The 19604-nt window shown below is 42.4% G+C and overlaps 2 protein-coding genes across 2 annotated transcripts; one reads left to right on the forward strand and one right to left on the reverse strand.

The window, feature by feature from the left end:
• Nucleotides 1-52: 52 nt before the first annotated feature.
• On the reverse strand, nt 53-9743 carry FAM161B (FAM161 centrosomal protein B). Its single transcript, XM_058842587.1, has 8 exons — nt 9406-9743; nt 7673-8235; nt 5630-5967; nt 5117-5235; nt 4657-4824; nt 4076-4175; nt 2638-2768; nt 53-2424 (listed from the first exon to the last, which is right to left on the reverse strand). The coding sequence occupies exons 1-8, from the start codon at nt 9552-9554 to the stop codon at nt 2334-2336; spliced, it is 1659 nt and encodes a 552-aa protein (XP_058698570.1). The 5' UTR covers nt 9555-9743; the 3' UTR covers nt 53-2333.
• A 138-nt stretch (nt 9744-9881) lies between these two features.
• COQ6 (coenzyme Q6, monooxygenase) lies at nt 9882-19252 on the forward strand. Its single transcript, XM_058863382.1, has 12 exons — nt 9882-10065; nt 11844-11978; nt 12694-12752; nt 13850-13973; nt 14414-14544; nt 14914-15021; nt 15106-15168; nt 15499-15606; nt 16004-16206; nt 17331-17446; nt 17797-17963; nt 19098-19252. Exons 1-12 carry the CDS (start codon nt 9912-9914, stop codon nt 19125-19127), a joined length of 1398 nt encoding a protein of 465 aa, XP_058719365.1. The 5' UTR covers nt 9882-9911; the 3' UTR covers nt 19128-19252.
• Nucleotides 19253-19604: the final 352 nt, after the last annotated feature.

The raw sequence follows: 19604 nt of genomic DNA on the forward strand, positions 1-19604 counted from the left end.
TTCCAGTCTTTTTTCTCTAAAATTTGTTTGGTATATGAAGCTTTTTAAATGAGTTTTCCACATGGTGTTTTGAGTATTAACTTAAAGACTCTTCAGAACTGGCATTACTGAGAATGCAGAGTTTTGTTAATGTAGTGTGTCTTTGATAGCTTCTATGCAAAGGGAATGCCTAGAGTTTATATTGCTTCCTAGCTGAATGGAAAGGTAGTGCTGCTGCTGCTACAGGTATTGTAACCCTGAGGTTCCTGCAGAAGCTCCACCAGGTACCTGGGAATCAAAGTCTGATGCAGTTTGGCTGCCATCTCAGCAACTGATGGAAGACACTCCAGTGAGATGTCTTCTTTTCTACAGTATTTTTGTAGGTTAGCTGAAAGGGCTGTAAATGAATATAAGCAAGTATTTTCATACAATACAAAAATCCAGAACTATAGCTGAAACTCTTTATTTCCATACCATTTTTGAGACATATTAAGAGACTACAGCTCTCTTTTAAGATAACAGAAAGGTAATCCTCCTTTCAGAACAAAACTTTGTTTAGCAAGAGAGATGTGAGTTTCAGTTACTTAGCCTGATGCTTTTACTTTCATCACATTTCTGCAATTTCTATTTAGGGACCAATATGAAGACTTTAATTTATTTGTTATTATATTCATGCATGTCACCTTAGTATTTGTTTAAAATGATATGGCATAATATTTTAAACTTTTGTTCCTAATTTCTTACGATTTCCCTTTTCACTTCACATACTTTTTTCTTTTGAAAAAAGAGATTTCTTTTTTCAGCACCATTAACCAGTTTTAGTAAATACCCTTTAAAATGTATGTATTAAAATTTTAGTCCCACTGCTCCAAATATATCCATACAAAGAGGCTTTAAACCACAGACTTAGAGCATGGAAGTAATCTTCTTTCCTTCCTCTCTCAATGTGGCAAGGCACAGTGACAGCATGGTTACATCACTGCTCTTTTCCAGGGAGTACCCAGAGAAAGAACAGCCTTTGTATGTCCTAAGCAATTAAACCTGTGCAGGAACTGGTACACTGGTAACAGCCCTCCTGGAACCTGCCAAGGAGCTTAAGCCTGTTATCAGTGTGGAGACTGAGTCACAAACAAGGATGTTGCAGTCCGGTGCATTCAGCCTGTAATGTAGCAGTATGAAACCCCTGGGCCACAAATACTTGGATTTAATATTTTGTTATGATTAAAAATTACATTATTTCAGTTTTATATCTTTGTCTAATGTGGTAGCTCTGACAGGTACTGTCTTTCTGATTTGATAATTAGGTTGTGTTGTTACAGTGTAAGGAAAAAAGGATTGAGGTCAAAAGAGACACATCTTCTACTTAAGTAAGTGAGGAAAAGATGATTGATAAGGAAAATTGAGCAATACAGAAACATAATATCCATTTAAAAATATTTTAATGTCAAAGTGCAAAATTTTCAGAAAACATTCCAGGTGGCAAGGATTTTTATTTTTGAAATGGTTTTTAGTGTTGGGTAAAGGGAAATCACTAAAAGTGTGAAATACACCATTCAAGATGTAGTAGGCATTTGAGTGCAGCATGCTGGCAGGCAATACCTCATCTTTTTTCCTCCAAAATCCATCTTTGATATCACAGTAATCATACAATTAGAAAAACAATAATTCAAAGTGATGCACTGTTTCACTTTGGTTGTTTTTTGGGCCAAATTAATGACCTAAATTGGTAATATGTTGAAACACTTTCAAGTCATGAAACATGGGAGATTTTTTTAATATAGGAAGACTATTGCTTCTTCTGGGTCATGGGGGGAAGAAGCAGAGCTGGTAGAGGGTGAATGAGGAATTAACACTAGAGAAAGACTTCTCTGAGTCTTCACCCAAGGTGGGTCAAATCCTGACACTTGTTTTTGTAGAAATACCTTGTTTTAAAACATTCTACCATATATGTGTCTAAAACAAGGTTTAGCACAGTGGAAGGCATTCTCCCTTTCCTGTGTGCTTCTAAGGCATGAATGCAAGGAGCTGACACTAGAGAAATGCACCTCTTCAATCTTTCATATCTACTTTTATCCAAAGATGGTGCTTCAACCTCTAACTTGTTTTGTTGCCCATTAAAGTGAAAAGAGCTCACACAAGGGACACTTTTGAAGACTAAGGGAGGCTGCAGGGTTTGCTGGGCTGAACAATACATACTCTAAACAACAGTTGTTTTTTTCCTTTACTAAATTCTCCCATCTCACCCCACTGCAATTCTTAGGTGTTAGCTTAGACTATTAAATTCCTGAGGATTAACCTGGAGAATCTTGAACAAAAAAAATTAAGAGCTGATTGATGGATTCTTCTGCGAGCTTTTATGCTGCCACTCCCTTTGTGCTCTGTTCCTCCTGAGGTACTCCTTCCTGTTCAGTACAGTCATCCTTTTCACCCCGAGGCTCAGGCAGCCTGCAGAAACAGTGATGGTCAAATACCAGAAATGGTTTGCCCCATGCATATGAAATAGCAATTCAGAGAGAGAGGCCACAATGCTTAAATAAGAGCAGTGAAGTTGATTTAATTTTTCCTACACTCGATTATAGAAAAACTGGAATGCATTAATGAACAAGGAAAATATTTTTAGTCACAGACAAAAGAGTTGTACTGCACTGTTTTTATTACCTGTGAACATCAGATTCTTCTTCCAGCAAGTCAGTGGCATCTTTCCCTTTTTTCCTTACAAATTCTTCGCTTAGGCCAACCTGCTGGAGGGTGCGTCTGTAGCGACGCTCTGCTCCTTGACGAGCATCTTGCTGTGAAATCGAAACTTAGTAAATACACAGAACTGGGGATTCCCCTTAGCAGTCAACTTGTTTTGAAGTGCACATCTGACGCTCCTAATGGGGACAAGAGGATAACACAACCTCCTGTCCAAAACGTTTGTAATCCACACAGTACAATAGGACAATGTCTAACATCTCTCAAAGCCAGAGCTCACATTTTTCTGCTTCAGTTCTTTTTTTACTTCCTTCTTCTGTTCTCCTCCTACCACATTCCAGTCTTACCAGACTGGTATACTTGTGTCTGAGTCCTAACTCTGACACTCAAAAACATGTGCAAAAACAGAGTTGTGTGAAATCGTATAAGCACATTTGCTTGTAAGTTGTAAGAACTAACAACAGTGAAGTTAATAAATGGGAGAGTGCCTGTGAAATAGCTTCATATCAGCTGAATTTAAAAACAAGCATCTTGGGTCCTATATCCTCACTGCCTCCAAATGAACCTTGCAAATCAATGTAGTCTGAGATGAGGGTTTTCCAGAGGGACTGGCCAGTCCTTGAAGATTAAGGTGTTCTATAAGGAAGGATAGAAACCTAGTATCAACATGAGTGAACACTATTGCTAAAGGTGAATCCTTATCCAACTGGTACATGGAAATATTACCAGTATTTACCATAAATGTGTGTTCTCTGCCTCCATTATCAGAACAGAAAGCCTGATCCAGGAGGGTACTTTCTGTTGAGAAATTTTAAATCACCATATTGCCATGTATTGTCACTGTCTCTAACCAGCTGTAGTTCCTGCAAAGACTTGAACTGAAAGAGAAAACCCAGGGAAAAACAGTACAGATTGTATCTACACTTCAGGTGCAGTAAAGATTTGCAGCTGGATACTGTGTGATGGGTGAGATGTGCTGAATGCAGCCCCAGATTGCAAAGCCTACAGGTGATAAAAGCAACACAACCATCATTGATGTCCTGCTATAGCAGTAGAGATACAAAGGAAAAGTGCTTAACTGGAGAGGGTTTTAAGAAAAAGTTTTGCATCTCCAGACTGTAGTCTATGGTATTCAAGTGCAGAATAGGTATTTATTTAACTTCTGGTGTGATAAGGCCTTGATTTTGATCAGATTATATACTGTGATTGCAGTACATACTAGGAACTGGCAAGTTTCTAGAAATAAGTCTGAATGTTTTTTTCAAGTGGTAGGAAGGAATTTAAATTATACTTTGGTGAATTTTCCATGTATTATTTTGAGACTAGATTTCTTAATGCCTGTCTTAAATGAAAGACAGTTTATCCCGTTGCCCAGAAACATTCTGGGACTTTGACCAGTTACCTTGGTGACCTGTTCGAAGAGGAATGGTCTATTCTTGACTCGCAGCTGCATTTCTTCCAGCTCCTTTCTGTATTCTTTTGTTCTGTCTTGTATATTTTGCCTGAAATGGAAAAATTGCCTGTCTACTATAGGTTCCCTCTGACTGTACCTGATCAGGAATAATTAATTCTCAGTAAGTGTTTCATTCTTTAAATTGCTTTGGTACTTCTCTTGATTCTGAATGCTGGGAAAAAAACCCCTATTGCTCACAAGTAAAGGACTGATTAGCAAAGCTCTTCTAGACTGCAAGCAAGCAAACAGTGTTCACATGTTTAGAAAACCTTGTCTCTTACGTCTTCTTTACCAACTTACACATTACAGTTGACTGGCTTGTACAAATTAATTTGTACAAATGTTAATCTAAAGGAAATGGTTCTGTATGGAAGGAGAAGTATGGAATTGTCAAGATATCCAAATGAATGTGTAATGGATACAACAGCCAAAAAAGGTTAGGCTATTTTTAGACTCAATCTGTCCTAAAGAATTATCTGATGATCCTCAGTAGAGCAAACAGTTACTTTTGTGCAGAGTAGGATACTGACCTGTTCTGTTTTGACTTCTCCTTTTGTGTTTCCTCCAGACTTTTATGAGGATCGAGGGCTTTTGCTCGGCTGTTCACAGACTTTTGCATAGCTTGACATTTCATTTTGTGTTTCTCCAGCCAATAAATTCCTTCTTTGTCCCCTTCCTTTTTGTTATCTTGGGCATATCTATATAGAAAAAAAAGTTACTGATGAGTCCATGTGGACTGCCAGACCACATGCTAGCTGGGAGTTTCACTTTTGTCGTCCTCTAAGGAGAAAAAACAAGATTTCAGCCATACAAGTGTGCAGTTTCCAAAGCAACTGGGAGACAGAGCAAGACTTAGCCAAGAAAGAAGACAGGGAAACATTTAGGAAATGTATTGTTGATGTAGTTGATGTGATGAGAGAAAACACTGGTGGTTTTTCCTTCATATTGGTCAGCAGTTGTACAGTCTTGTAGACAAACTTTTCTACCTACCTAATAGCTGATTCCCTCTTTCTAGTTGCATCTGTAATATGCACAGGAAGGGTGTTGGAAGAGAGAGAGGAAAGTCCAGGCAGAGAGTGACTTTTTTGCACTGAAAGCTTCTGAGAATCCTGAAAGAAATGAAACTTCATTCAGTGTATTTGTTCACAGACGGTTGCTAATACAGAATCTCCTCTTGTTATTTGCCTACCAAAGAGAACAGCTGGGGTATGAGAATGCACTCATTCTTCTCTCTTCCATCAGCAGAGATTTACATGTGGATGGGCTGAGGGACAAGGGGAAGGAGACATGATTAGAGCTATGAAAGGGTTACTGAGCCTTTGCTGTCATAGCTCATCTCTTTGTGTAGAATTTTGTTCTTGTTTGTCCTAGAATTCTGCAGTACTCTCAATACAAGGACAGAGGTCACAGGATGTTAACCATTAATAATTAAATGCTATAAACTTGAGAAGTTGGCATCTTGATTGGAAAAAGCAGTACCACAAAAATATCCAGGTATCTCACCTTAATCTTTTCATTAGCCTGCCTCTGCCTGGCATGGAGATTGGAGGTTCTTAGCTTGAACGGCTTATTACGAGTTGGCTCTTTGATTTCTTGTCTCCTTACTGTTTTCCTCTGAAACGCCCAATAAAGTTCTTCAAAATCTGGTATTGTTGGATTAACCCTTGGTTTGAAGCTGAAACTTTTGTCCTGTAAGAAGCCAAGTCTTTCCTGCTTAGTTCTGGTGGCAGTTCGGGACTGAGGTTCCCTCCGACAGTTGCTGGTATCTATAGGAGCTACAGAGCTCTTGAGCAAATCCTTTGCTCTCATTTGAATACGGATTTCCCTGTAGAGTTCAGCTTCTAAAGGATCAAAACGAAAGCAATGAGAAGAGTATGAGTGATAAAAGGCTGTGAAATGGCCACTGCCCGAGTCCAAACTTTCCATTATGATGGCAGCTATACATATAGGGAGAGACCAAATCCTGTGCTCTCCTTCCCCCCCTTTTTAGCCCCTCTCTCCTCTGCCTTCCAGGGAAAAATAATTCAAACATGCCAGTAAAACCATGGTAGGGTCTCTTTCTTAGGAATTATTATCTACATATCTATTGGAGCAATAATTGAACAGGACTTCCCCCATTCTTAGGGGTCCCAGGTAACTTGCGCCCTTTGTCTCCTTTGTCTTGCAGAAGTGTTAATCTTCCATACCAGTCCCATGCTTTTTATATGGGACTTACAGCTGTGTTGACTGTGTGGTACAAATGAGTTGTTCAAGTACACTTGTAACAGATGATGGCCTTTCTATGTAATCTCCAGCAATAATTGTCTATATTGGAAAGGCTTTTAAGTAAGGAACATTTGATAGATCACGTTTTGTGATTTCCGTGACAAACTTTCCATACAATATGTTTCAGATTATAGCATCAAACTGCAGTCCTCCCCTGTGCAGCTTCATTTTTGTGAAAATGCAGACAGTTGGCTGGGGGTTGGTTTTTCGCTTTTAGGGAAAAAAATACTGCTGTTTGCAAAATAAGATGGTTTGGAGTCAATTTATAGGGATTCATTGCCTCAAGTATGAAATGTTATTTTCTCCTTCCTTCTCATATGCCAGATAGAAATAAAACAAATGTTGTCCTTTGCTGCCTTTCACCTTTCTAATCCTTTTAGGTTAGTACACCCCAACAGAATGTTTTCTGATGCAAACTGAACTGGTGTGTCCTCAAGAAGAAATCACTGGGAAACAGTAAAAAAGGAGAAAAGGATGAGAAAAGCCATGAGAATTATTAAGGACTGGCTTAGTTCCCACATTCAAGTGTCAAGTCTGAACTGCTTACTTCAGACTTTCAACTGTGGTGGCTGAAGCCATCTGAAAGCAAGCAAGCATCAGTAACATTTCCTTGGCTGTCCTGACTAGAATGGTCCTGGCAGCTACTTCCCTGTTTTGGCGCTTGAGCCAGTGCAAGTGGGAAGGCACCTGGAAACATCAGAGAATGGCAGGAGAGACTGGACTACTACACTCTCACTTAGAACCAAACTAATTGCCTGATTTGGGCTCAGGAAATATTTTTTTCCTGTCCTAGGGGTTCTGTGCACAATTGATTACTTGGGTAGGAGTAAAATTGTCAGATCTAAGATACTGCATGGACCTTGGAGACCTATGGCACTACATCAGTCTTCATGTTTGTGCCACAAATCATCTCTGTCCCTTTAGTGTAACCAAAGGTATGGAATCCAGTGCAGGGAAAGATTCCCAAACTGTCGTGATCTACAGCAAAGTGGGTATGGAAATCTGTCTGAAGAGCTCAATGTGCCCACGTTTTCTGGGAAGTGGAACAGAACTGCTGTTGCCGACACTGCTGATACAAGACTACTAAATTTAGGGCACTCTACTGCAAGGGTATCTAAACAAAATGTAATGACCAGTGACACAGGAGACTCAACAACACCAGGGGACACTGGTCTTAGGCTCCAAGTGATGTCCTACAGGCCATGATCTTACCTCCCAGCATGGAAACAGCAAAGGACAGGCAGGGAGGTGTTTTTACCAGAAAGAGCCCTGGCATGTTACCTTTGAGTTTATCTCCAAGAAGTGAGTCATAAGTAGATTTAGGAACTTTTTTACTGGCTTGCTTCTGTTTGGAGCTCTCATTTGGGGCTGCTGCTGACAGGAATTTTTGTCTGATAGCTTCTTTCTTTTTCTCTTCCTTCTCCAGAAAACTGAAGGGCCGCTGTGTTGAGAGTAGCAGCTCCTTTCTTTTCTGTGTTGCTGCTTGCCTGCGAATCTCATTCTGCTCCATTATTTCCTGATAAAGGGGCAGAAACACATGTGCAGGTACAGGCTGTGCCCGGAATTGTTTCTGACATTCAGCTTCATCCTGGCTTTGCCTTTTGTCTCTTGGTTTGTCTAGTTCAAGAAACAGGTATGACTTCATCAACTCAGACTTTTTGCGAGCTTCCCGTAGTGTCATTTTGAAAGGCTGAGGGATGGTGATGGAAGGAATCCAGGGAGATGAAGCGCTTTTTGGCCTCAAGCGGGACTTAGGAAACAAGTGAGGCTTTTGCTGATTCCAGGCACTGTCTGAGGTGAGGTCGGTCAAAGAACTGGACTGCCTTATGTTACCAGATGTATGACTAAGACAAAGACATTATGAAGGGGAAATAAGTGAAATTATTAAAAAACAATTAAAAGAAGGGAGACACTGTTGATTAAGAGAAAGACACTGTAGGCTGAGCAGGTTTTTAAAAGACAGGTCTAGGGCTTGTCATTCTCAGGCTCCATATTTTGCTTTGCTACCAAAGTTTGTGAGCAGAGCTTTGCTTGTTTTGTTTTCCAAGTCTAAAATGGAAGTTAGGCCTACTTAGCTTTGTCATGCAATTTATTATGCTGCTAGCACTCTATTGCCAGAAAGGCCACAAGCAAACCATAAAGTTCCAACTTTAGGGTTATCTTGCTAATAGCTACTGACCATAACAGACAAACGCACGAGAGGCAATCAGGCACACAGATGCACAAATCCTAACAAACAGTACCAAATGCTAGCATTCCTGGGATGCTGATGGGAATGTCATTACAAGAAACTTGAGTTTAGTGTGATATTTGAGAGGTTCAGCTAGAAACTTTGTACCTGAGAAGATGACCATATTATCGATAATAAGAAAAAAAACCCACCTGAGACTATCCTGGGTCTCATTAAAATAGCCAGCTTCTCATAGGATGTCTGAGGATAATTGTGAAAGTGAGTGAAACTTAGATTTTAGGGAAGGAATAAATGCAGGCAAAAGGAAGGATCAAGGTGAATCAGAATGAACCAAGAACAGGAAAGAGGGGAAAAAAGTGGGGGAGACAAGGTGCAGATCATGTGTGAACAGACTCCTGGTCAATACACTTGCTGGTGATTGCTGCAGTCTCTTCTTCATAAACTATTTCCTCTCTAAGAGTGTGCGTGTGTGACCTGCTGGTGAATGCCAAGCTAGACTAATCACAAGGAAAGGTCAGCTGAGAGCTCGACCTTGGAAAGCCCACAGCTCTGAATACTGGATAGAAACGTGTGTGATCTGCTGGCACATTTTAAGCATGATTAGCTGATGAGTGAGGCGGGGATTTGTGCTGTTCGTGTTTTATGTGAATGCTGCTTACGTGGGCACCTGCTGACCCCATCCTCCCTGCTGTGACTGCACTTGTGGCCAGTGTGTTGGCACTATACACGTGCATTTTGGGAGTTCATGCTCCGCCTCCTCACTGGCCAGGAGGAGAAGGAATCCTGCACCCCAGCCTGACATCCTTACCAGGTATCATCCTACCTGAGAGCCTCCCTCAGCTTCTCACGCAGAACTTCCGCCTCCCTCCTGAAACCCTCCAGCTCCTCATCTTCTTCGAACACCCCGAGGTCACCCCATAACTCTGCCTGGCACGGTACGCCCGCTTCTAACGGAGACCGCCGGCCCCCCATCCCGAGAGGATGCTCCCAGCTCCTTGCCCGGTGGCGGGAAACGCAGCAGTCGGCGTGTTACAGCCTGAGGGGATGTCGCGTCACCTGGAAGAAATGAAATAAACTGGGAAGTGCCGGTTTCGGGGTTGCGACCCCGCCTCCCCACCCGGGAGTGCCGCGGCCGGGCCCCCGCTCGCCTGAGGGCCACCGCCTCAGTCCGCCCCGCCCCCGCCCCAGGCCCGCACCAATCAGCGCGGCCGGAGGCGCTCGGGCCCGCCCACTTGGCCTCACGCAGCCAATCGGACGCGAGGCCGGCGGCGCGCACAGCCGTTGTCATGGTTGCGCGGCGCCACTTCCGCCCGCCGTCAGTTCCGCGCCATGGCGGCGCTGCGCGGGCTGCGGGCCCCGCTCACTGCGCGCCTCAGGGCCGGGCCCCGCGCCCCGCTCCGCTCCACCGCCTCCGCCCCGCCGCTCTACGATGTGGTGGTGTCGGGCGGGGGCATGGTCGGGAGCGCCATGGCCGCCGTGCTGGGTAAGACTGTGACCCTCTCATCCGCGATGTGAGATAACCGTGTATAGGATCCCAATGTCCAGGATCCTGCTGTGGGATCTCCTTGATCCTGCGTCCTCGTGTGACAACGCTCTAAAGTTGACCTAAAGCTGTTTGGTGAGCTGATCAGTGGGGAGCCTAGCCGTATCCGTGTGCGTGCACCGCTGTTAATGGAGCCATTAATTGGAGTTTTATACATTGTAGTGTTTCTGTCAAACATGCTCATCCTTAAATAGCTGATGGATAAAGTCACCCGTAGCTGAAAATGCTTTTCTGATTATAGAATGATAGAATGGGTTGGGAGGGATCTTAAATATCACCTGGTTCCCAGCCCCTGCTGTGTGCAGGGACACCTTCCATAGACCGGGTTGCTCTCAGCCACATCCAGCCTGGCCTCAAACACCTCCAGGGCTGGGACATTTACAGCTTCTCTGAGCAACCTGTTCCAGTGCCTCACCACCCTCACAGCAAAGAACCTCCTCCTAATATCTAACCTAATCCTACTCTCTTTCACTTTGAATTCATTTCCCCTTGTCCTGTCACGACATGATGTAAAAATTCCCTTTTTGTCCTGCTTGTGGGCTCCCTTCAGGTACTGTAAGGCCACAATTCAGTCACTCCTAAGCCATCTCTTCCAGGCTGAACAAACCAGATTCTCTCAGCCTTTGTAGGAGAGGTGCCACATCCCTCTAATCATTATTATCTGATCCCAAGTTTCATTCTCTAGCCCTGTATTTTAAACACTGGAATACCAGGTTAAAATGGATTTCTGCTTGCTTTGTATCCTTAGAGATCCTGAGAGTACTGTCTGCTTCTTTATTTGCAACATGGATCCAGAAGAGCGCAGTAGTGACAGAAACCTAAAAAAATTAGTGCACAGAAGATCAGAGATCCTGAGCAACAAGTGCTTTGAAAGTATAAGGGTTTACGTTGCAAGCTTAAGTTCTGCTTGTATTGTTAAACAAGAGCACAGTGGACTTGAGACTAAGGATCCTCTCCAGCAGTGATATCTAAGGCTGACAAGCAGGTTTGGGACCACTCAGGAGATGAGGTTATTACTTGCATAATCTAGAAAATATGCCATGACACTGCTGTCTTTAGGGCTGCTGTAGCAGTAAACTCTAGATGTTGCAAGGAGACTACTTCTGTCCTCAGTGCTGGAGGACATCGTCTACATCTGTAGTGGTTGGGATGCTGCAAGCATGGCCAGCTCAGCTGCAGTGTTTTACACTTGAGTCTTCGTTTTTTTTTCTCAGTTCTCTTTAACTTTTCAAGGTTTAAAGTCTAAACTGCCTGTGCTATTCCATTGTCAGAATGCAAGGACAGAGAAAATATTAATGTAATTGCTATGCATCACAGAAGTTTTATTTTGATCTCTTCTTCTAAAAGGAGAATTTATCTTTAGGCTCTGGAAAATGTGTTCTGTGCATGGAGTAAACATTACAGATTTCACTTGATAATATTCCAGTAATTAATTTTCATTAAAAAATGGCACAAATTTGTACAAAAATGTAAGGTTTATGTAAAAGGAAAATATGTAATCCTTGCTTTAGCTGCAGAAGGGTTGTCCATCTCAATAATAGGACTGTACTTGTAAAACTTTAACATATGAAAGTTTACTTGCCTGGTCAAAACCTGTATTGTATATGTATTTCTTTATTAAGTGTTGCATCTGCTCTTTCTTATTATAAAATCTCAGTTGTTTCGTTTTTGAGATCTTTGCAGGGCATTGTAACAAAGCATGTATTTGCTTACTTTAGGGCATGACATCCACTTCCATGATAAAAAGATTGCTTTGCTGGAGGCTGGTCCTAGGAAAGAATACAGTCACATGCCAGACAGTTACAGTAACAGGGTCAGTTCCATCTCCCCAGGATCAGCAACCCTCCTAAGCAGTAAGTGTGATTTTGCTGTTTGCATTTTTAACATTTATATTTGAGCTGGCTTTGTTTAAACAAAATCCCTTTTGACCATGTGCTGCCTTTACCCTAACATCAATAGAATTATTTGCCTTTGTCTCTACAAGCTGGTTATGGTTATTAAATCCAAATTATCTTGATAACATGGATCTGAGTTCTGGTATCTTGGTCTGATTTGTTATTATGTAAGTATTTGTGACTTTAGGCTAGTGAGAGGTCGTAAGGTGCTCTCTACAGCACCTGCAGTGTTCAATTCATAAAAGCAGCTTAGTGCTTTGTAGTCTGGTAACTCAGTCTTCAGTAAATGAGGATTAATTGTCACTTTAAAGATATATTTGAGTCTTGGTTCCTTATGGAGAAAGAAATGTTCTATACAACAATGGGTGTGCATTTCTGTGTCTGTTTTATTACCCAGTGATGGAACAGTTAGAGTTTAGAGTTATCTGCTAGGTCAGAGGTTCATGGAGAGCTCTTGTTTCTTTCCTGCTGGCTTGTGTTAACAGTAAAACAGTGTGATTCTGGAGCTGTGATAGTGCTGAGGCAGACATGGCACTAGGGATGGTGCAAGCCAAGCCTGAGCATAGTCAGGGAAGAGTGGAGGAGAGTGTGGAGTGAGCTTCAGTTTTGCTTTGGTCTCAGTGTCACATGTGAACCTGTATCTCCATGTATTCATGTCCTTTTTCTGTTTCAGGCTGTGGTGCCTGGGATCATGTCTGCAGCCTGAGACTCAAACCATTCCAGCGAATGCAGGTGCCTGACTTAGGGCTGCAGACACACACGTGTCTGTCTACTCTGAATCTCAAAATTACTTACATCAATGATACAAAGGTTTTTCTTTCTATGGTAAAGGGCACGTCATGCTTATGCTCATTTCTGTCCCTTTTTTGTGCGTAGCAGTCTGCTCAATAGGACCTGTCCTTGGGGTCTTGACGTTACAGGCTGAAAGGTGGATTCCCAATGGCAGCTATAGATATTGAGGCATGGGTATTAGCCAGGAAATAATGGTAAAGGGTGTATTGGTTTGGCTGGGATAGAGTTTCTTCTCTTCATGGTAGCTTTTATGGGGCAGCGTTTCAGATTTGTGTTGAAAACTGTTGATAACAGAGGGATGTTTTAGCTGTTGCTGAGTAGCGCTTACACAGTGCCAAGGCTGTCTCTGCTTCTCACACTGCCCTGCCAGTGAGCAGGCTGGGGGTGTACAAGAAGATGGGAGGGTACACAGGGTGCACTGACTGATAATCCATACCATATGGTGCCATGCTCGGCAATAAAAGCTGAGGAAAAGAAGAAGGAAAGATGGGAAGTTTGGAGTGATGGCATTTGTCTTCCCAAGTAACCATTGTGCTTGATGGGGCCCTGCTCTCCTGGAGATAGCTAAACACCTGCTTGCCCTTGGGAAGCAGTGATTTAATTCCTTGGTTTGCTTTTGCTTGCACATGTGGCTTTTGCTTTTCCTATTGTAATGCATTTACCTCAAGCAATGGGTTCTATACTTTCATCCTTTCAGTTTTGTTCCTCATCCCAGTGCAGGGGAGTAAGGAAGCAGCTGCATGGGGCTGAGCTGCCTGCTGGGGTTAACCCACAGCAAGGTTGTAGGGTAACTTTATATGTCAATTATGTAACAGAAAAGTAGGGATAGAAAACTTGACTTGGAATTATTTTTGAGCTTAAGTTAAACCATTTAATGAAATTAGTTATTTGGTGCACTTTAGTAGCTGGAAATGGAGAGTAATCCAGGATGTTTCCTCTAGTTTTGTATTTCTGGATGACTGTGTCTTTTTGCTGTTAAGTCCCTGAAATGGACTTCTTTATCACATAGCTTCATGTGATGTATTTTTTCTTTGTAGGTGTGGGATGCTTGTTCAGAAGCCATGATCGTTTTTGAGAAAGATGACTTAGATGACATGGGTTACATAGTGGAGAATGATGTCATTATGTCTGCTCTCACAAAACAGTTAGATGCAGTAGCAGGTAGTGCATAACTTCTTCAATGCTTTATTTCCTGCAAATAGCTTTCAGTTACTTGCCTTCTGTTGTGTGTACTAAGTCTTGAGAGGCAGAAATTAATCTACCAAGTAACTCTTGAGAAATGGGCAGCTTTTGGAATTGGGAAGGGAGGGAGAAATCTGACTTCCAAAGGCTACAGAGCAGGAAAGCACTTGCATATGTAGTTCTCCAGAATACAGTCTCTCCAAAACTGGACTTAATTAAAAGATCTGTAGCTCCTTGTCCAGAGCAGGCCTTGCAGTGACAAGGGGTTATCCATATCTGTTCTTTTGGGGTGCCTTGAGAACTGTAGGGTGAGCTCCTAGGGTGCTGTTAAGACACGCGTGGCCGTGGCTGTTGTAGCAATGTTTCCTTTTTTCCTGTCCATATCCTGCTTTGACCCTGGTATTCTGTGTTCCCATCAGACCGGGTGGAGGTGTTCTACAGGAGCAAAGCAGTTGGGTACACCTGGCCCCTTCCTTCCCACAGCTGTGACACAAGCCCTTGGGTCCAAGTTGAGTTAGCTGATGGACGCAGACTTCAGACCAAGCTGCTGGTAACTAAACTCTTTATTTCTGTTGATAAGGTGTCATCTCTAACCTAAGTCCTTTCCACTGGGTTTGGTTCTGATTCCATGTGTGCCACTCCACCCATGTGGAGTGCTAGAGTGAGGTGAGTGGCTAACCCTGTCAGAGAGGGTGTGGGACCCTGGGCATGGCCTTCTCTGCGCCTGGTGCAGGGAGATGCTGCTGGATTCGAGAGGAGCAGAAGGGGCCACCTCTTCTGGTTTTGGGGGATTTTTTTTTCTTTCTGAATGAACAGACAATATATATAGATGCAGGCTGAGGTTTTTAGAGTGAAATATTAGCTCCAATTCTTTCTAGGAGCTGCTGAAGAAGTTGCTTTGCATCTCTTTGTTTTACAGATTGGTGCGGATGGCCATAACTCCATGGTCCGGAAGGAAGCTGAAATTAAGAACATTGAACATCAGTATGACCAGTCAGCTGTGGTGGCAACTCTCTATTTATCTGAGGTAAAATTCTGTTAAACTGACTCTTCATAAGCAGTAGAACATAAGAGGGTGATCTAGCTGTCCACTGGCTTCTTTCCACTGTAGGCCACAAACAACAATGTAGCATGGCAGCGGTTCCTTCCCACCGGGCCAATTGCGCTTCTTCCGGTAAGGTGTCTGTATTTTTTTAATGTTTTTAAAAATTTTTGCGGTCTAATAACTTTATTTCTGTCCATGCCTTTCTGTGTTGGTTCTGTCTCTTAAGAATTTGCACATCTGTCCTTTACTCTTCATTTATTGCATTTTTCCCCTCCTGCTGTCTCACTTTCACCTTGGCATTTCCCAGTGTACTTGGGACCAACTTGTAACAAGTTGGGCTGGAACTGTAATTTTCAGAAGGACTGGTGTGAGGCAGGGCAGGGGGGAAATCTTTGCACTGAAGATTTATTTTTGTTTCTTTTTCTCTTGATATTTTCCCTTGACATTCTCTTAAACTAGCTATCTGACACTGCCAGCTCTCTGGTCTGGTCTACATCTCATGACCATGCAGCAGAACTTCTCGCTATGGATGAGGAAAGCTTTGTGGATAGCATCAACTCTGCCTTTGTGAGTATCAGCCTCCTGACAGGGAAAAGGCTTTAAGAAATAGAACGGAATCCTATAGCTTAAACAACAGTAATGGGAGAGGTGGATTTTGAAGTTCCTTCCTCTGGTGAGAATGATATTAAAGAGGCACTTAGCAAAGAAAAGATGACTCCTTGGGACTAAATTAGGTTAATTCTGAAAGTCACAGAAGTTAACCTAAATTTCCAAAAGGTAGGAAGAGTAGGCTCATCTTAGTTGGAAATTTGTATGTCCTAAGATGGTGAAGATAGTTTTTTCTATTGTATAGTTTTGTCCAAGTGGTTAAAATTCAGTATTTGGAACTCTCATATTTTTTCAGCTTTGTTCTTTTATGGGTCTCGTTTGGGTCAACTTCCAAAGATTTCTTTGTCTGTTTCAGTGGAGCAACATAAACCACTCTGACTTCATTGACACTGCTGGGGCCATGTTCCGTTCTGCCATTTCGCTCCTGAAGCCCTCAGGGACTGCAGTCCGTCAGCTGCCCCCAAGTGTTGCTAAAGTAGATCCAGAGAGCCGAGCCATGTTCCCTCTTGGAATGGGGCACGCGACAGAGTACGTCCAGCACCGCGTGGCTCTTATTGGGTAAGGTCCTCAATGGCAGCCCTTGGCTGGGCAGGTGGCACATGGTTAGAAATGATGTGAGGATAGCAACTCCCAGTCAGCAAATTAGATGTTAGAAATAATATACTGTTCCAGTCTGACTTTACCTGGGTCCAGTTTGTTCTGTGTGCTCTCATGTCCTTTTGTATGAGTAACTTTCTGCCCATTATCTGTGCTTTCTGTGTAAATTGAAAGATAATTATTTCCCTTTTCTGATTTGCACAGTCCAGTGAAACAATCCAGTATCTCATGCTGGATCTGTACTTCCCCTTACATTGTACCAGCCATTCTGTGCACCAGTTTGAATTTTAAACTCACCTTTCTTGAACACAAATGACAAAAGTTACTCCATGTGGGACATCAGAGACTTTTGTATGGTGGCCTATTCAAACAGGAAAATACCTCATTTCTTATAGTCTAAGGTCGCATGTGCTTTCTTCTCCGCCCCAGCTGCAGTATGGTGGTAGCTTTTAGTAATTCTTGGATGCTGTGCTACACTTCTGTGTGGTAAACTTTTCACCTTTCCAGCCTGTGAACCACTCTATGCTTGAGAGCACGCTGTGCTTTATAGCTTGGTGAAGCACATGATCTTGCGTTTCATGTCAAAACTTAATTTAATATCTCTAACTTTGTGACTCCGATATCAATGTTTGTCTTTGAGCTTTAGAGATAAATCCATTTGTAGAAGAACCCAATTTGATTTCTATTCAATGATAATCCCACCTCTCCTTTATACTCATGATGTCTGTCCACTTTGTGTTTGTGCAATGTGCATTAACAGAGCTCCTGTTGTGCTGAGGTCACTTACAAAAACATAAAGGCCTGTTCCACGCGTGATCTGAGAGGACTTTGGCTAGTCACCTCTTTATAATTTTTCCTTTCAGACCTGCTTTTTGTTACCTCCCCTTTGTCTTGCTTCTTACAACTGGAGAGGCAGTCAGGTAGTTCAGCATAGCATGCAAGGAGGTACTGGATAAAGCGCATGTGCTGCTCTAAGGTGGTTCATTGCAAAGAGGTGAGGAGTGCTACACTGATCCCTTCTGGGGTATGTCAGCTGCTGTGGCTTTCTTCAAGAAGGGAAATAAATTTGTCTTCTCTTGCTCCAGGGATGCAGCACACAGAGTCCACCCACTTGCAGGACAAGGAGTGAACCTGGGCTTTGGTGACATTGCATGTTTAGCTCATCACCTCAGTGCAGCAGCCTTCAACGGGAGCGATCTGGGTAAGGGTCCAAGCCAACACAGTGGCAGTAAAGGGATTAGTCTTCCAGGCCTTTTCTGCAGTACTTCTGGTTAAGTGTGTTGCTGTCTTGTGTTTGAAAGCTTTATTGAAGCAAAGTTCTGATGTCCATTGGCTGTGGAGCAGTTCACAATTCTTGGATGCAGTTTCCATCCCATAAATCTTAAAGCTGCTTTAAAAAAGATAAAGCTCTGCAGGATGGCAGAGAGGTGGTGACATGAAGAGCACTAGCTGGTGTTCTTTCAGTTGCCAGAGGAAACTGCTCTATAGATAAGATGCACAATTGTTTGTGGCACCTCAAGTGTGATAGAAGTATTCAATTATCTCTTCCAGGCTCCTTAAAACACCTTCTCAAGTTTGAAACAGAACGACAGAGGCATAATGTCTCCTTGATAGCTGCTACTGATGTGCTAAAAAGGCTGTACTCTACCACACTGGTTCCTCTGGTGTTGCTGAGGACGTGGGGATTGCAAGCAACAAATGCCCTGCCTCCTCTCAAAGTAAGGATCTCACTTCAGTGAGGGCTGCAGGAATTGTCCAAAACTATTCATGAAATATGCACAACATGTACAGATCTTTGTTTGTTTGTTTGTTTTAAATGAAACATTTTTGATTGGAAAATACTAGTTTAAACTGGGGGATTTGTATCCTTAATGAGGTTGAGGACTTCCTAAATAACTGATGGCTCATGGTGACATTTATGTTTTTTTTCCCTGCAGCACAAGGGAATATAAAATATCTAAGTATCTTAAGTTCTGTATCAGCAATTGGGAGTTAGAGGTCATCAGAAGTCTTTGGCTTTATTTTGCTCTGGAATTAAAATGTTAAACCTTGAATTGTATTCCAGCAATGCACAGAAAAAAACAGGCCTGTGATGCCACATCTTCACTAAGACATTGGATGACTTCACAGATGCAGTGTGCAGCCACACTTACCTGTTCCTGTGCTGTTTTGCCTTGTGAATTGTTCCCTCATAGCAGAATTTCAAGTCTCTAAAATGGAAATTACCTGAGGAAGGCAGTGGTGAGGAGCTTCTGTCTTAAACACAGACACTCTGTTTGCAGCCTATCTGCCTGAAGTCCTCACCCTCTTAACCTAGTTGCTGGATTTTTGTGAGGTTCCTTAAGCCCTCTGCTCTCAAAGCTCCCAAGCACCAGCAAATTAGATTCTCATTTTTGAATTTCGATTTTTATTTCATTTATTCTCCATCTTCATATTTAACACAGGTGCCCTGTTTCCTTTGTGTTATGGTCACAGTTGAGACACTTCCTCAGTTGAAAATCAGTACATTCCTAAGGCAGAGCAGCTGCCACTGGCATGGGGCCTTCATTAAGGAAGACTATGCTGCTGCTTCAGTGCTCAGAAGTTTTTTTCTCTTTCTCTGTTTAAAAGAAAAAAAAACAAACAAGAATGTATTTTCTGAGCACAGAACCCATTGGTAATAGCAGTTTTGTGCTACTTGGGAAGGAAAGGAATGCTACTATTTTGAGAATTTTCTAGGACATAGGGATAGTTTCCCTGCATGTAGCTAAAGACTGGCCAAGAACTGTTGTTCACTTATATGAAAGGGAAGGTGCCTGAAGTTTCTTTCTAGAACACATGCTTATGAATTACCTCTTTTTCTTCTCTTTTAGGAGCAAATAATGGCTTTTGCCAGCAAGTGATCTGTTGTCAGTCTGCCTGTCAGCAGCTTGCCTATGAATACACTGCCCTTAAAAGGACTGTGACTGACTTGAATCTTTGAATCGTTATTTTAATTTACAATAAAACTGAGCTGTGTATTACATCATCCACTGGTTTATGCAAAAACTGTCTCATTTGCCCTCCTCAAGAGGATTTAGGATTTCTTTCCATAGTACCACGATGTCTTCAGCCACTGTACAATGTTCAAATGAACAGTGTGCTTTTAATTTGGGCCTCCTGAATTGAAGATTGAGGTACAAACAGCTGTCTGTCTTTTGGCAAACACAATGCTGAATTTTTCCAACTGCTGCTTCATTTTTAACAGCTTTTGCTGCTTAATTATTTTCAGTTTCTTCTGGTAAGATTTCTAGACCTATGCCGTCACTCCTGGGTTCTTGGCACCTCAACTCAGACAGGAGGGGTAGTTTGCAGCAGAGGGAGACAATGCAGGGTGGCAG

The sequence above is a fragment of the Poecile atricapillus genome, chromosome 1 (genome assembly GCF_030490865.1).
Source record: "Poecile atricapillus isolate bPoeAtr1 chromosome 1, bPoeAtr1.hap1, whole genome shotgun sequence".
Lineage (NCBI taxonomy): Eukaryota > Metazoa > Chordata > Aves > Passeriformes > Paridae > Poecile > Poecile atricapillus.

Excerpts from the sequence above, each read along its gene's own strand:
- FAM161B (XM_058842587.1), bottom strand. The coding sequence starts at position 9,554 with ATGGGGGGCCGGCGGTCTCCGTTAGAAGCGGGCGTACCGTGCCAGGCA. Across the intron at positions 4,176-4,656 it reads GAGAAGTCAAAACAGAACAG|GCAAAATATACAAGACAGAA; the intron begins GTCAGTATCCTA and ends TTTCCATTTCAG. Across the intron at positions 2,769-4,075 it reads TCTTCGAACAGGTCACCAAG|CAAGATGCTCGTCAAGGAGC; the intron begins GTAACTGGTCAA and ends TCGATTTCACAG.
- COQ6 (XM_058863382.1), top strand. The coding sequence starts at position 9,912 with ATGGCGGCGCTGCGCGGGCTGCGGGCCCCGCTCACTGCGCGCCTCAGG. Across the intron at positions 10,066-11,843 it reads CGCCATGGCCGCCGTGCTGG|GGCATGACATCCACTTCCAT; the intron begins GTAAGACTGTGA and ends TGCTTACTTTAG. Across the intron at positions 17,447-17,796 it reads CTTCAACGGGAGCGATCTGG|GCTCCTTAAAACACCTTCTC; the intron begins GTAAGGGTCCAA and ends TATCTCTTCCAG.